Source organism: Electrophorus electricus, chromosome 18 (genome assembly GCF_041902795.1).
Source record: "Electrophorus electricus isolate QZ-2024a chromosome 18, ASM4190279v1, whole genome shotgun sequence".
Lineage (NCBI taxonomy): Eukaryota > Metazoa > Chordata > Actinopteri > Gymnotiformes > Gymnotidae > Electrophorus > Electrophorus electricus.
In genome coordinates, this window is record NC_137514.1 from 10,323,958 (window position 1) to 10,340,000 (window position 16,043).

Below are 16,043 nucleotides of genomic sequence, written 5' to 3' on the forward strand. Positions count from 1 at the left end.
CCCTCTCATCTTGTCCAACTCCACTTACTTCTCTCATCTCTGCAGTGCTTCTCAAAGCGCTCCTCTCCCTTTCTAACACTGCAAAGTTCTTACTTATATTTTCCACTGTCTGTATGAAGTCTGGCCGCTGCTATTTTTGGTATTTTACTAAGCTGAGTCACACTGGATCTTAACATACCACAGCTGTGCTCCCAGTCAGGGCGGTTGTCTTGTTTTTTTCCCTTATGATCTTGATATAGTTTGTTGACGTTTTTATTTTGCTTTAAGGTTTAGTGTTAATTTCTTGTTAATCTGAAACACTTTAGAGCAACTTTGGCAAATAGTACTATACTTTAGTAATGCGTAATGTAAGTAATACTTGCGTAATCCTACTGCATTTGTAAATACTGCATGTAGGTAGAAGAAGCCTTCATGTCTGCTTCTGCAGTTTTGACCTTTAAATACAGCATGTACATCAAGGTTTTTTTCTGTTTCTACATGTGAGTGCTTCTGCATATGTCAGATACCAATCGTCGTGAGTAGTATTGCTACACCCCCTTCTGAAAATCTTTTCTAGATGAATAGGTAGTGTGTCGTTCCTCTAGATATATCAGGTTGCCCTGTGATGACTCATTTGTCCCTGTGTGATTATACATGGGAAGGGCAGGAACATAATTTAAGAGCCAGGGTGGAGGAATACTTAGAGCACCTTGCCAGTCCTGTGGGAATACCATTGCTTTTTCATGAAGCAGAATGGACGTGGAATTTCGTAGCAGTCTGAGAAGTTTCCCTGGTGTGTCTGGAGCTATCGTGTGATGTTCTCTAGGTGTGCCTTTGTGTACAACAGTTATCACCAAAGTTATTAAGATAGAGGGCAGTGACTTAGGCTGTTTTGGGTCGGACTCGTATGTGTGTGTGTGTGTGTGTGTGTGTGTGTGTGTGTGTGTGTGTTTGTGTATGTTCTTTATGGAATGTCATCACCAGGCTTATCCACTGAAGACAGTGGAGGAAGGGTTTTGAGAAACTGATTATGTCTAATCTTAAACTCATCTTGTCTTATTACCAAGTTTTTCTTTTGTTTTCGTCTCTGTGCCAGGAAAATGTGCGCACAAGCTTTATTCTTCATTTGTTGCCGTTATTGTCTCTTCAGAGCTAATGGAGCCCAGATGTTGCCCTTATATGCTGGTCTGAGACCAGTTCACCACTTAAGACACTTAAGAGCAGTTAATGTTTACATAAATCCAGCAGTACAGTGCAAGATTCTTTAAAAGATTTCACATTAAGTAAAGTCCTTATTCAATCACTTGTCCCTCCATCCTATCGATTCATGTATAAGAGAAGTCAGCAAGTATGGCAGGACTCATAGTGTTATGCTTCATACAATTTCTGCTTACTTGATGTGAATTACACTTAGTCCATTTAAAAGTGCAAACATTTTTTTAAAACAACTAGCTGCAGATTGCAGTGTGAGTTTTAACAGTGTGAGGTTTAACAGGTCTGAGAAAGAGTTCAAAGTATGTTCATGTGTTGTTGTTTTTTTTAATATCTTTATTACTAAGTCATATTCGTCATAATGCTAAAAAAACCCTCAGCTCTATTATCAGTGTCTTCGTGAATGTAGCCAGATTTGATACCGCATGCTTGTTTCCATTTTTTGTTCAACACTGGTTGAACAGCAGTTCATAAAAAAGACTTTAGGAATTACAGTGCAAGGTGTAAACCTTAACAGAAGACCATTAAGCAGAAGTGTAATGTTTTAAAATTATGTCCAGTGTTTTTGCACTTAGCAGAATGGCAGACTGAAACAGATAGTGTTCCTGGGAGAAGTGTGGTGTTGTCATACATGTATCTTCTTGCTGTATCTCCTTGTCAACTAAACTCTATAGCTCTTTGGCCAAGAACCTTTGTTTTAAAAGTGCTTTATAAATAAAGTATACTTACTTAACTCACAACTGGGTTCTAAAATTCAAACGAGACATGTGGGTTCATTCCTTTAAAGAAATGCTCCAGTTTCATAGCAGTGCACACCTGTAGGCAGGGCAAATATGTGCACTGCCTTCACAAGCCTTTATTCACACCTTCGCTCAGCCGATCAATGGACTTAACATTTCACACTAATGCTGTCTGTTAAAAACACCTTGCATTGCACAAACTCATCATAGAGGACTCAGTGCAGCTCATTTGCTTGAGATCTGTTTGATTCTCATTTACTCTGAAGCTCTCCTAGATTAACATGGTCAACAAGCAACATATGCTGTTCAGATTGCACAGCTGACCAATTACCCTCTTTGTGTGTGTGTGTGTGTGTGTGTGTGTGTGAGTGTGAGTGTGTGTGTGTGTGTGTGTGAAGGGGAGCTAGAGAGACCTTTAATAGCAAGAGTTTATGTATGTATACACAGTACACAGAAAAAGGAATCTTTTGTTGCAGGTAATGGTGTCATGGAGTGATAAAAATGCTAAATACCTGTAGCATTTTAGGAACCAGAGTAGCAATGCCCAGGAGAAGCTGTGCTCCAGTAGTGACTCATTCAAGAATGAGGTCAGACCCCCGAGTTGTGTGACGTCACTGAAGATCAAATCGATGGACGCAGTAGATTCTTGGAAGTCATTACTTAAGCTTTAAAAGCATCAGCGTTTCGCCATCTGATTGGTTCCTTAGTGCACTTATGCCAGTTACAACCCTGTCTAGGCTGTAAGGCCGTAACAAGGAAAAGTAATGTTGATAACAGCTAGCAGATTGATAATGTTAAAGAAATGTTATGTAGCCAGTAATGTTAAAGGTAATGTTAAAGAAAAAAAAGGAAACACAAATAGTAGTCTTTTTGTGTATTAGTGTAGAATACAGAGCAAATTATTTACAGACAAACAAGCACACTGGTGTAATTGGCTTCTGGAGAGACCTAGGCCAAAACAGCAAACACCACTCACTAATGAAAGTAAATTCACACTAAATAATCCTAAGAAAAAGAAGCATACAGAAAACTACCCTCACTACCTAACACATACAGAGAGGCAAAATCCACACCCAACAAAAATGGCAGCCACTCCATACCAGCAGTATCCAACACTATAGTACCATACACCAAACAATATTGTATAGTGTAAACAACATGTACACTATACAGTATGTACAACAACAACCTATGTAGGAGGGATGAAGCAAAACACAAGGTCCAAATGGGGCAAACAAGGTCATACGCACAAATCACATGAATACTAAACACAAGCCAGAACCAATCTCCACAACAGTCAACCACCCCTTCCTCTCTGCTGTATTAAGGCTCAGGGAGGGGCCTTAATGTAGGAGGGGCCAATGGGCTTGTAGATCTGGAGAGGAACGGAGCAGAGTCAACGACAGAAATGGAGAGGAAGCCTGGCGCTGGATCTGGAGTACACCTGGGGAAAAAAAAAATCAGACACACAGACATAACCCCCCCCCCCCCCCCCCCCAGCCATAAGAGTGGACATGCAAAGTGGAAGTTCCACAATAAACATAGCATAAGGTCAACACCTTGATAAGGTATCTGCCACCACATGTTAAAAACTTGAAAAATGAATGACCAACGCATCAGGTGTTGCTTAGCCTTGCCTATCTTTTTCAGAAACACTAGTGGGTTTTGGCCCGTGAATACAGTGATGGGGTCAGAAATGCCCCCAAGGAATGCTTCAAAGTGCTGCAGGTCAAGAAGGAGAACGCGGGCTTCCTTCTCTGTCGTACTACAGGCCAGTTGATAGTTCAAGAAGTAACAAAGGGGGGTGATCCAGTCCCTGTGCATCCTCTTGAAGGAGGACCACGCTGGCACTGCTGTTACTGAAGTCTAACTAATTTAAAGGGTGGAACGAAGTCAGCTGCTGTCAGGATAAAACCTTTACCGAATCAAAAGCAGTCTGACAGCTCAAACGGTGACCACAGAAAGTTTTATCATGAACAAGTTAGTGAAGGGAGACACAATATCTGAAAAATGTTTACAAAAGCAGCAATGAAACCCGGCCATGACCAGGAAATGTCTGAGATGTCGTTTGTTCTCAAGAGCAGCAAGAGACCTGATAGTTTGTACCTTAGCCTCTAAGGGGCACACACAGCCACCACCTACCAGCTTACCTATGTATGCGATTTTGCGCTTCCCGAATCACATTTCTCTAAATTGAGAACCAAGGAAGTATCCTGCAACTTCTTGAAAACTACTTCCAGCATTCGTTGCATATGTTGTTCCTAGGAGCTTGAGAAAACTACTATGTAATCTAAGTAGGTTTCACACTTTTTCATAATTGTTTTAACACAAATTGAGCTACAAATCTCAATTATAGTATATAACTAACAAAACATAGCATTGACTAACAAAATGGCAAAGTATATGTTGTATTTTTTAAAAATGTTTTGGCTATATCTAACAGAAACTAGACTAAAAGAAACAAAGTATAAATGAAGTCCAAGATATGCAAATAGGGGATGATTTATGTTTTTTATCCTCAGTCACATAATGAGATGCTATATGTTTGCAGTTGGTCAGACTGAATCATTTATCTTATTTTCTGGAAAATGAAATGCTAAGTTTTAAATTAACTTCAAGTTTGTATTTAATGAAAACAGGTCTCCTGATCCTGTGTGGTACTTTTCAAATAAAGATACCCCATGCTGAAGCTGAATATCTCCAGGGAAGGTCGGTTTGGTTTTAGGGTTATGGGGCTTGAATCATTTGGCTGGCAGGGTGTTTTTGAAAGGTACGTTAGCTGAGCTTGTGCTTTTAGGCTTCTCAAAAGATTGAGAGATGCAAAGAGGTACATACACAATGCCATTATTGTTAATACACACACAAACATGCACACACACAGACTGTGCCATCCCCTGACCCCTAGGCTCTTCCCCCATGACAGCCTTGTGACATCCCCTCTCCCCCCCCCTCTCTCTCTCTCACTCTCTATCTCTCTCTCTCTATCTCCCTCACCCTCCCAATCACTCTTGCTGCTACAATGTTTTATCTCATTACCTTTGAGACAGCTGTGATCATCTGCATTCAAGGCACATTACGTCTCTCTTTACTGGATGGCCCTTGAACAGCTATAAACACTCCCCAAATGGGGAAAGTCTAGAAGATCTGATCTCAGATCATAAAGACAATTATAAAAATTACCACACTATATCAGAGATCATTTGTATTCAGTCCATATTACTCTTTTAAGAGTTGTCTTTTGGGAGCCAAAATATAAAATGCACTGTGTTCAAGCTGAGTCACCAACAGTCTTTTGTTGTTGTATTTGGATGACATTCAGAAGCTTGCAGCAATGACCTTAACAGCCTGGTGTGGTATGATGTCATAGAAACTTCTGTGATGGTGCGTGAGAACTTTTAACGCAATTAAGGTAAAAACATCAGCTCAACATCAGAATCTGAAAACTGTTAACAGTAGTTTTCAGTTAATCATTTTCATATGGGAAACTGGACCAAAGCTAGGAAATTTGTGTAGTCTGCATCAAATGTTGATACAAAGCTGGTATCCTCTTTTGGCCTTTATGTTTTTTGTCATAGCTGTAATGTTAGCTGCTCTGTATTCTTATTCTCACCCTTGTGGTGATATTGACTATTTATAACTGGATGCTGTTATGACTTGAAGTGTGCTGTTCGGTTTACAGCTCTGTGTGTGTGTGTGTGTGTGTGTGTGTGTGTTCTCAGTCTGAGGCCATTGAATTCATGTGCTTGTTAATGGTTCTTTTGATTGGGCTGGCTCTGAATACTACCCTTGTCTTTTCTGTGTGTTTTCTCTGTTCAAATGTTTTTTTTTATCTAGGAGGTTTAATTTTTTGAGGTTTTTTTTGTTTATTTACCACAACTGCTCATGTGTGGTGGTATCTCTCTCTCTCTCTCTCTCTCTCTCTCTCTCTCTCTCTCTCTCTCTCTCTCTCTCTCTGTATTGTTATCACAAATCATATAGCCTAATTTAACCCCTGCATATTAAGAAAAAAACCCCCTACTTTTTAATAGGTTCTTTTGGGACAGTGAAGTGTTGAATGACCCCAGATTGGAGCAAGCCCTCTCCATGTTAAACAGTCCTTCTTGACAAGACACACAGACTTACATAGCCCTATACATAATGTAGCACTCTGCAGCTGTGTGTGTTTATTTGTGTGTGTGTGTGTGTGTGTGTGTGTGTGTGTGTGTGTGTGCATCTTTTATGTGTGAGTGAAATGGATGAATTTCAGGCAGACTGATTGCTGGCTCTAATATTGGGGACAGATACCTCATATTAAATAACTTGCTTATAAATTTACAGAATTACTCTCAAAATATTACATTTAGTACACAACACACCAGCACTGTAGCATGATAATCAAATATTATAGGATGTGCATTATATTTACATTATTCCATGTTGTGTAATGTGAAATGAGTTTTCAAAAATATTAAAGTTATTATTACTTATGTAAGTTATTATACAAGTTATTATGCACTTAAAATTATTTCAGGATTTTAATAGTTTATTGTGTATTCAATTGTTCTTCGCTTCAGAAATTTTACTGTGTTTAAACTTCATCCATTATTTTGCTCCAAGATACCTACTACGTGTGTATATATAACTAGCTTAATGGGTGCATAGTTTGGTATGTCCATAGTATGATCCACAGTGTACTCTTTGGTATTGACCTCTCTTCCATTCAGAACTGAAATGTGATGATTCACTTCCTCCACAGATTAAACCGCCCTTGATACTCCCTCTTCACCTCAAAGTGGCGCACTTCTACCTCTGGAATTGGGTGTGTGTAACCTCAATCGTGTCCTCCCCCTCCCAGCCGTCCCGACTTGACCTGTGACCCGGATCCCTTAAGCAGGGTTTCGAGGCCATGTCGAGCCCCAGCAGTAGTCCAGAGAGAGAGGGTGGGCTGATGGGGTCAGTGCGACTGGAGAACCTCTCCTCACCACCTGGCCTGGAAGCTGACCCCTCATCTGTAGGCAGCCCTTTGCTGAGTCCAGACTCCAGTTCCCATGATGCTGCACTTTCTGCAACAGCAGCTTCACCCGCTGACTCTGAGAATCTCAGTCCGGATGAGCTGGAGCTTCTGGCTAAGCTGGAGGAACAGAATAGGTATGTGTGTTGAACATGTACACACACAAACACATGCCCAGACACATAATAGCATAATAAAATAACATAATAGCCCTGTAACTGAAGCACTAAGTCTGCAGTTCCTGGTGCTTCTAATGCCACTGTTAAACCTGCAGACATATACATTGTATATGGCAGAACAGAGATTTCCCTTTTGAAGCCCAGAACATTACAACTGGAGCTCGTTCAGTGAATCCTGATGCTCACTACCATTTTGTTTTGTTGTTTAAGCTTTTTCTAATTCCCAAATCTGTTTAATTTCTCTCTGTTTGCCTTAATTTTTATAAACAGCCATTAAATATTGCTGGATGTCTGCATTTTTGTTTCTGTCATAGGCTACTCCCAAAGTGTCTACTGTTAGCCAGTTTTTATCATAACAGTTAAAATGTGTATCTTATTGCTAAATCGGTAGCTTAGAAATAAACAAAAGATCATTATGTAAGAATAGTAAAAGCTGTAATGGGTTTAAGTGCTGGACCATTGGAGAGAGGTAGTTTTGAGGCTTTAGATTAAGAATAATTAATTTTATGGTGGAAAGAACGTAATCTCTGGAACCAAGTTCAAGCACCAAGTTTGGTCCACAGTGGGAACAGAGCTATTATGGGTGTATATTGCCATGTGTATAAATTATTTTATCATCAGTCTCTGAACTGAAGCTGTTTGCTAACTGGGAACAGAGCTCTGTGTGTGTGTCTGTGTGTGCAGTCGCATGTGTGATGTCATGTAAGTACCAAAGTATACATGAGATAACACCCAAGAGTTTGCATTTGCTTAGAGGACTTCGGCTTCCACCTGATAAAAGCTCACCAGTGGATCCAGTGTGGGTGTGTTTGTGTGTGTGTGTGAAAGAGATAGAGAGAGGGAGAGACAAACAGAAAAAAGGAAGACAGCGGGCATGAGAGAGAGAGAGAGAGAGAGAGAGAGAGAGAGAGAGAGAGAGAGAGAGAGAGAGAGAGTGTGTGTGTCTGCTGTGTGGCTGACCCTGTGAGTATAAATAAAGTGAGCTGCAGTTATATTTTCCTTCTTCCTATATTAGGTAATATATAAATGGTTCTCACTATCAACAATTTGCCATTTGGATTTAAGAGTTAATTCACAATCGCATGAGCGTGTTAAACTTAGTGTTTTATCTTCCTCTTATAGTGACCCTGTTTTGATGTTTTCACTGTAAACAATGTTATGCAGTGTGCAACCACTATGCATAGAATGAGCAGATTGGACATTCTACGTAGTCCACAGGTGTAGGGCTCTCCAGGCAGAAGTCTGGGGTCATTTTAGATAAACTGAAATAGGAAAAATGGCCTAGGATGATTTCTGACAGTGTTCAGACAGATATATATTGAATGGCAAAAATAATTAACAAAGGCTTTTCCTGTGGTTTAGGGAACACACGCATAAATGCATTATTGTTAGAACCTTACAAGCCATAAGACAGTTGCATACATCTTCAGAGTCAGTGTTAGTGGCACATTTTGACGCACCAGCTTCAGAAATCAGCGGAGAACACCATGATAAACTGACTGCGCTAAGAGTCCCGCTAATCTGTGTCTGTTTCCCGGCATGCGTCCAGACTCCTGGAGGCCGATTCCAAATCCATGCGTTCCATGAGTGGCTCTCGACGGAACAGTGGCTCTTCACTGGTGTCCAGCTCATCGGCCTCTTCCAACCTCTCACACCTTGAGGAGGACACATGGATCCTGTGGGGACGCGTCGTCAACGAGTGGGACGAGTGGAGGCGCAAGAAGGACAAGCTACTGAAGGTGAGGGGGCGGAGCTCCAGCGCTTCCAGCTGCAGGTGTGGCCTTAGCCTGGTTCTGGACCAAGGTGAGGGGGCGGAGCTCCAGTTCTTCCAGCTTAGCCTGGTTCTGGAATAAGCTTCCCCTTTAACTTGGACTCTACAATGACAAAATAAAGGTGAATTGGACTAACTGGGTAAAAATGTTCCCAGATTTTCAGGACATACAATTTTGATAAAATATGGAAAAGTACTTTTATAAATGTTTTGGCTGTTTTGCCAAAATTAAGTAATTAGGTATGGATGAAAATACCTGGCCTCCGTTGGACTTCATTCATTCTTTAACAACTTTAACATCTGTAAATACTCCACAGATCTTTAAAACTTCACAGATGCTAAAGTTTTTAAGAATGAATGAAGTCTAATGAAGTGGTGCCAGTTACAGTGAAGTTACTGAACCCCAATTCAGTGTTGCCCACTAGCATTCTAGTCATGTTAGCTCGGACTGGTCCTTCTAATAAGTATATTATTACATGCATACTTTAAAGTTACACCAATGCCAAAGTTCATACCAGTTTACCCCAATAAACAGCAACATTTGACTTTTCAAGCATGTTTTAGAAGACATACTGTTAAAAAGAAGCCGTGGCTTATATGTGCCTGGTTTGGAAACCTTTAGAATATCCTGGACCTTTGTTCTGTCCCTCCCTCGCTAACCCCCCACCCCAGGAACTGATTAGGAAAGGCATCCCGCATCACTTCCGGGCAATCGTGTGGCAGCTACTAGGCAATGCCACGGACATGCCGGTGAAGAACCAGTACTCGGAGCTGCTGAAGATGTCGTCACCCTGCGAGAAGCTCATCCGTAGGGACATTGCCCGCACCTACCCCGAGCATGACTTCTTCAAGGGCCAGGATAGCCTGGGTCAGGAGGTCCTCTTCAACGTCATGAAGGTGAGAGAGAAAGAGAGAGGCAGAGAAGAGACACAAATGGGAAGGTCATTTAAATAGTCCAAGTAATTAGACTAGCCTCAGTTGTGAAATACAGAAGAAATACAAAAAATATATAACTGATATTGCATTTCTGTGTCACAGGCGTACTCCCTGGTGGATCGTGAGGTTGGATACTGTCAAGGTAGTGCCTTCATCGTTGGACTGCTTCTTATGCAGGTATATCCAAACATGGCCTGTACTAGTGTCTCGAGGTAATCCGGATACTGCCTGATAAACCAGACCACAGTAATGTTTACTTTGAATTTCTCCATCTTTTGTGTGTGTGTGTGTGTGTGTGTGTGTGTGTGTAGATGCCAGAGGAGGAAGCATTCTGTGTGTTTGTCCGGCTGATGCAGGAGTATAGGCTCAGAGAGCTTTTCAAACCTAGCATGGCAGAGTTGGGCCTCTGCATATACCAGTTTGAATACCTGCTCCAGGTAACAGTTCTAATATTTGCTCCAGTTTCAGTTAACAGACACGCACTACTGCAAATGAAGCAAACATGACAGGGATATGAATTTGGACACTGGCGTTAAACAAACGCGTGTCCAAACCTTTTTACCCCAGCAATAGTAATAAAGGGGGGGGTACAGTACTTATGCTGTCCTTGTAGATTTGTTTCATAAGAATGCAATTTTGTCCACCAGGTGGCAGCAGATATTCAGTGCAGCTGAGCAACAGCCACCCTGTTAAACATATTTCCCTTTTATTTCTCTCTGTGTTCTCATCTTTCTGCTTCCCCGCCCCTCCGTGATCCAGGAGCAGTTGCCAGAGTTGAATGTGCATTTCCGCTCACAGAGTTTCCACACCTCCATGTATGCTTCCTCGTGGTTCCTCACACTCTTCCTCACATTCCTGCCCCTGCCAACTGCCACACGCATCTTTGATATCTTCATGTATGAGGTACAGTGTGTGTGTGTGGGGGGGGGTACATGAGAGAAAGAGACAGAGAGTTCTGGGCTCTACATCTTACTGCAAAAATGAAAGTCCCTTAGGGTGTTTTTGCTTGTGCAGGAGTACAAATAGTTCGTGGTTACTTGGATGTGCGTGTGGATGGAAGTGAGTGTGTATGCTTGCAAATATTCAAACTCAGAGGTGAACGTATTATATTCTCAGGGCCTGGAGATTATATTCCGAGTTGGAATAGCCATCTTGCAGTACAACCAGACAGACCTCATACAGCTAGACATGGAAGGCATGTCGCAGGTCAGAGAAAAAAATATCCCTCTGTCTGTCACTCTGTCTCTTTTATATCCCTCTGTCTGTCACTCTGTCTCTCCCTCTTTCTTTCTCTTTCTCTCTCTCACATAGACACACACACACAGACACTCCCTCTTTAGGTGCTCAAGTTGTTTTTAGAACACTTGCCACATTGTCACTATAATTCAGTAGGCAGTAGTGCATGTCTGTGTTTTCATGTGATTACAACAGCTGAGCTAGAATAGTCCAAAGGATTATATAATTTCCCATCCTTTATGTAAACCCATAAAAATGATAAATGATCAGGATCTTACATGTGTAGGTTATTGTCATGCTCTTTTTAAACATAATTATGACCCTTTTCATATTTGAAAACATATTTTTCATGTGCACTATTTCATAATTTTTTATCTTTCTATTTGACACTATAAAGGTCTTACTTATAAAACACATTATAAGGTGTTTATAATGAACCATAATGTATTTTAAGGGGCTGTTATAATTTTAGCATAAAATGTACCTGATAATTCTATACCACACATTAACTTTCTTAATAATTCTGAATATGGGGATATGTGGTTCTTATAAAGTCTTTACAGACTGTTTGCATATGGGTAGTTTTTGGCGTATTATTACTGTATTATCGCTTTGTTATCTCACAGCACTTCCAGAAGGTTATCCCTCACCAGTTTGACAGCTGCCCAGATAAACTCATCCTCCGAGCCTATCAGGTTAAATACAACCCCAAGAAGATGAAAAAGTGAGTGCTCTGAGAAAGGTCGAAGGAAAACCAGTGCTGCAGCTACAGGCGACAAACCATCTGCATTTACTAAGCATAGTAATCTTCCCATGCAGATTGGAGAAAGAGTACACCACAATCAAGAACAAGGAGATGGAGGAACAGATCGAAATTAAGGTGTGTTGTTTGTCAACTGGAATGAAAGTGAAAAAAAACGCAAAATGGAGGACAAACACGAATGTGCCGCCTTCTCTCCTCTCTGTGAAATAGAGGCTACGCACAGAGAACCGCCTGCTGAAGCAGAGGATCGATACCCTGGAGAAGGTGAGTGTGATCGCTTCTTATGAGCTGTGACCAGTGAATTAGGTTAGTAAGTAGAATAGCGTGTGTGGGTGCGTGGGTGGGTGGAGGTAGGTGGATGTTTTGTGGGTAGACTCAGCTGTTTTGTTTTTCTTTCCTTCAAATATAAGAATTGTGACTCCTTATATTTACATATCTATTCTCTGCTTTTATCTGTTGTAGTTTATCATTTTTTCCCCTGCTTCTTATCCTTTTATGCCTCTGTGTGTGTGTGTGTGTGTGTGTGTGTGTGTGTGTGCGCTCTGTTTTTCTTTTGTCTTAATATGCAATTTGTTTTCTTCTTGCCCGCTCTCCACGTGTGATGACCTGTGTCTCTCTCCACGTGTGACGACCTGTCTCTCTCTCCACGTGTGACGACCTGTCTCTCTCTCCACGTGTGACGACCTGTCTCTCTCTTCTGCCGGTCCTGCTTTTTCCTTTTTCTCGTCCACTCTTGTGTTGTTATAGGAGAGTGCTGCACTGGCAGACAGGTTGATCCAGGTAAAGTAATGACAATGATAAACCAAGCCCGTGTCTGAAATTGCGTACTTTCATATACTACACTTTGCCATTCTAGTATGACTAAGCAGTTCGTATGCCCACCCTGCAAAAAAACCCCATAATCTAGTATACTTAAAAGACCCTGAATAATATTGATAAAAGTCTTGTGTGCTGTAGAGGACAATTGTCATACTATTTATAGTCAGTCATGCGGTATGGAAAGGAAGAGGTGGGGCTAACGGTGGCTGAAAAAAAATAGCAAGTACATTTAGCTCCAGATGCATCTAATAATTAGAAATATAAGAAAACATTCACTGGTTACTTTAACCAGTGAAGTATCTGTTATATGTGTTTGTCATATCCATGAAAACATTTCAGTAGTATGGAAATTAACCACATATTTCATAGTTCAGATATCGGGGAGAAATATATAGTCTGAAAACCAGAGAATAGTACACAATTTCAGACAGCACATAGCAGCTCACTAATCCCTCCTTCCCCTTCTCTCATAACTAATCCCTCTTTCCCCTTCTCTCATAACTCATGTCCTCTCTCTTCATCCCTTCATCTATAGGCTCTAAGATCTATTACCGATTCCCGTCTTGCATTGTCTCTCACCTCATGGCTCCTGAGAACTGGCACAGTGCATGAGATAATGTGCATTTGCTTTTGTTGGTTTGCCCTGATCGGCTCCATTGTTTCTGCGCACCGGGGCACAGGTGTTGTTTGTGGCTGGAATGACGGCAGACAAGTGTCTTGCAATGGTTAATTTAAACCCAGCATTTTATGCAAGTGCAAATTTCACAGGGCTTGCATGTGGAGGTGCTGGTGTGCATCAAAGTTTCATCCTAGGTCCACTAATGTTTTTTTTGTTGTTGTTGTTTTTTTTTTTTAAGGTTTATTGTACTGTTGCTCATACTGTTTCCTGGCTGTAAATTAATAAATGGACTATATGCTCAACTTAATTTAAGGACTTAACACTTGGATATATAGGCTGTAAGGTCCCTGTGCATGCAACCCCTATGTTGTGCTTCTCTAAGGGTCAAAAATAAACAAAAGGAAGATGCAAAGGAACCCTCTTATCCTCCAATCGCAGGGTCAGGTGACACGGGCACAGGAAGCAGAGGAGAACTATGTCATCAAACGGGAGCTAGCGGTGGTGCGACAACAATGCACGACAGCCAGTGAGAGCCTGGAGAAAGCGCAGGACACTATACGGGAACTGCAACAACACACGGTAAGACTGATCAGAGGTGCGTGGCTTTGAGGGTGGTAGAGAGATCTTTGGCTCTAAGCTTTCGCTTATGTTAATAAACATATCTTGGCCACATGGCAAGTACAGTTTCCTTTAATAGTGTTCTTTGAAGTCTTGCGTAGGTATACGTGATCAAATAATAATGTAATGTTGTGACTAAAGTATAATGACGTTTTTAAAGAACAGGGACTAAGTGATTAAGAGAATGCGCTGACTAGGGAAAGCATTAGCTGGGTCATTTGCATGGGCGTGTTCATGAAATCACACTCTAGGCTGGACCTAACATGGAGCTCTGGAATGTAGGACACCACTCAAAGGGATCGTGAAGTTGACCTCAAAGTTCTGGGTCAATGCACAGGTTGATTTCCATACGGTGCAGTGGGCATTCATTGGATGTGCCATTAACCGCTTCATAGCTTCTTAGCTTATTTGTCAGTTTGTCAGCACGTTTTAGCACTTTATGAGCTGGGGAACTTCACTCACTGTACAGGCGTGAGAGAAGTATGTGATGGGATGCGGGTGTGTGAGTGTGTGTGTGGGTGGGGGTGAAGGAGAGAAAGGAAAAAATAAAGAAATGGTGCACGATGTGTATCACCATCAGTGACATTCTCAGCATTTGGCTATTGCATGTGTTATGCTGCACATTTAAATGTCAACCCTCGTCCATCAGCATCCCAGGTGCAGTAAGGAAGACAACGTAGAGAACCCACCACCTGGAGCTCAGTGATCAGACTCATCAGTTGTTTTGGCTCTTTTTATTTTTTGTTCATAAATCAATGCTCTATAATGTTCTTGGCTGAGTTAACTGACCCATTAAAAAACACACAATAAAGTTTTGTGTATGTGTACATATCTGTAAAATGTTAATTAATAAATAGGCTTCTGCACACATATATTTGATCCTAAATCATTTCATTGTGGGTTTTCAGTCTGAGCAAAGGGGTCACAGTGGTTGGAATGAAATGACATGTGTATAGTTGTGAGAATTTAATCTTGTGATACCCCAATACTGAGTCAAGCCTTCTAAAGAACCTTAACTGCAGATAATGAATATAAACTTTCATTGATGTCTCATACTTGGAGGTGGGGGTTTATCTGACAGCATGTTACTCTTTCAAGTGGAGTGTTCAGTTCAGTGACACTACTGTACAGCAGACTAATAGACATTGTAATGACAGGCAGGCCTACACAACTAGAGAGGCACTGTGTGTGTGTGTGTGTGTGTGTGTGTGTGTGTGTGTGTGTGAGAGAGAAAGAGAGAGAGAGAGAGAGAGAGAGAGAGAGAGAGAGAAAAGATGACTGAAATTAGGATGGTGAGGTGAGTGGAAAAGATGGAGGGAGGTAAAGAGAGAAGTCAAGGTCCGTGAGAACGCGACGCTTGAGCGAGGCCGCAACTTTCCCACTAGGCCACAGCCTTACAGCATGCGCGCACACTGCTAGCACGAACACCCACCGCACATAAGGCGAGCACAGGGGGAGGAGGGAGGTGAATATGGCTCCTCAGGTCTGACTTCCCAAAAATGACATACAGAATGAAGATGATAGTGAGGCGGTTGCTAGTATCACTTTGAACACTACTAAAAAGCTGCGACGGCTTTCGTGCGGCGATGCTTTTGGGAAATGGGCTTTCGGTCTAATGGGTCTTAACTTGTTGTTTTTCGATCACGGCAGAATTTCCCAAAAATGTCTTGTAAGATTGTCTCAGCTCTCAGAGAGTGTTGAAGTAGTAGCAAGTTTACTGTCTTAGCATCTGATAGGTTCATGTTTCACAGAAATAAGACACTTTTTTTCCCATTTACAGAGACCTAGCTTCGAGAAAAATATATCTTAATAAAGTTTTAAGTTTCTGAACTGATGGCCTACATGTCTTCTATCCATGAGCTAAACATTCCTAAAACATGTAAGTTTTACATTTTGTAGAAGTTTAATGTTGGTATGATTAATAGTTTTATTTTCTTCTCAGAAAAGAAATAATGATACAAACATTGCTATCTGTGTGGTTATTTACATATATTACTGTAATTAAAAGCCAGTTCTCTGCTCTTAGTGTGTCAACCTCTCGCTGTCTCTGTCCCTGTCTGTCTCTCTCTCTCTCTCTCTCTCTCTCTGTCTGTCTGTCTGTCTCTCTCTCTCTCTCGCTCTCTCTCTCTGTCTGTCTGGCTGGCTGTCTCTCTCTCTCTCTCTCTCTCTCTCTCTCTCTGT

The 16,043-nt window shown here is 41.4% G+C and overlaps 1 protein-coding gene across 6 annotated transcripts in view; it reads left to right on the top strand.

Moving 5' to 3' along the window:
• The window catches only part of evi5l (ecotropic viral integration site 5 like), a 28,635-nt gene that overhangs the window by 2,644 nt on the left and 9,948 nt on the right, over window positions 1-16,043 (top strand). For 2 of the 6 annotated variants that reach the window (XM_027014830.3, XM_027014831.3), the window contains exons 2-13: window positions 6,667-7,058; window positions 8,650-8,839; window positions 9,544-9,768; window positions 9,910-9,984; window positions 10,119-10,244; window positions 10,567-10,710; window positions 10,924-11,013; window positions 11,670-11,767; window positions 11,863-11,923; window positions 12,017-12,070; window positions 12,554-12,586; window positions 13,683-13,823. In XM_027014830.3, coding sequence (XP_026870631.2) covers window positions 6,817-7,058; window positions 8,650-8,839; window positions 9,544-9,768; window positions 9,910-9,984; window positions 10,119-10,244; window positions 10,567-10,710; window positions 10,924-11,013; window positions 11,670-11,767; window positions 11,863-11,923; window positions 12,017-12,070; window positions 12,554-12,586; window positions 13,683-13,823 — 1,479 coding nt within the window. In that variant the 5' untranslated portion in view covers window positions 6,667-6,816. The other 4 variants (XM_081701144.1, XM_027014833.3, XM_027014832.3 and 1 more) reach the window with 4 other exon arrangements.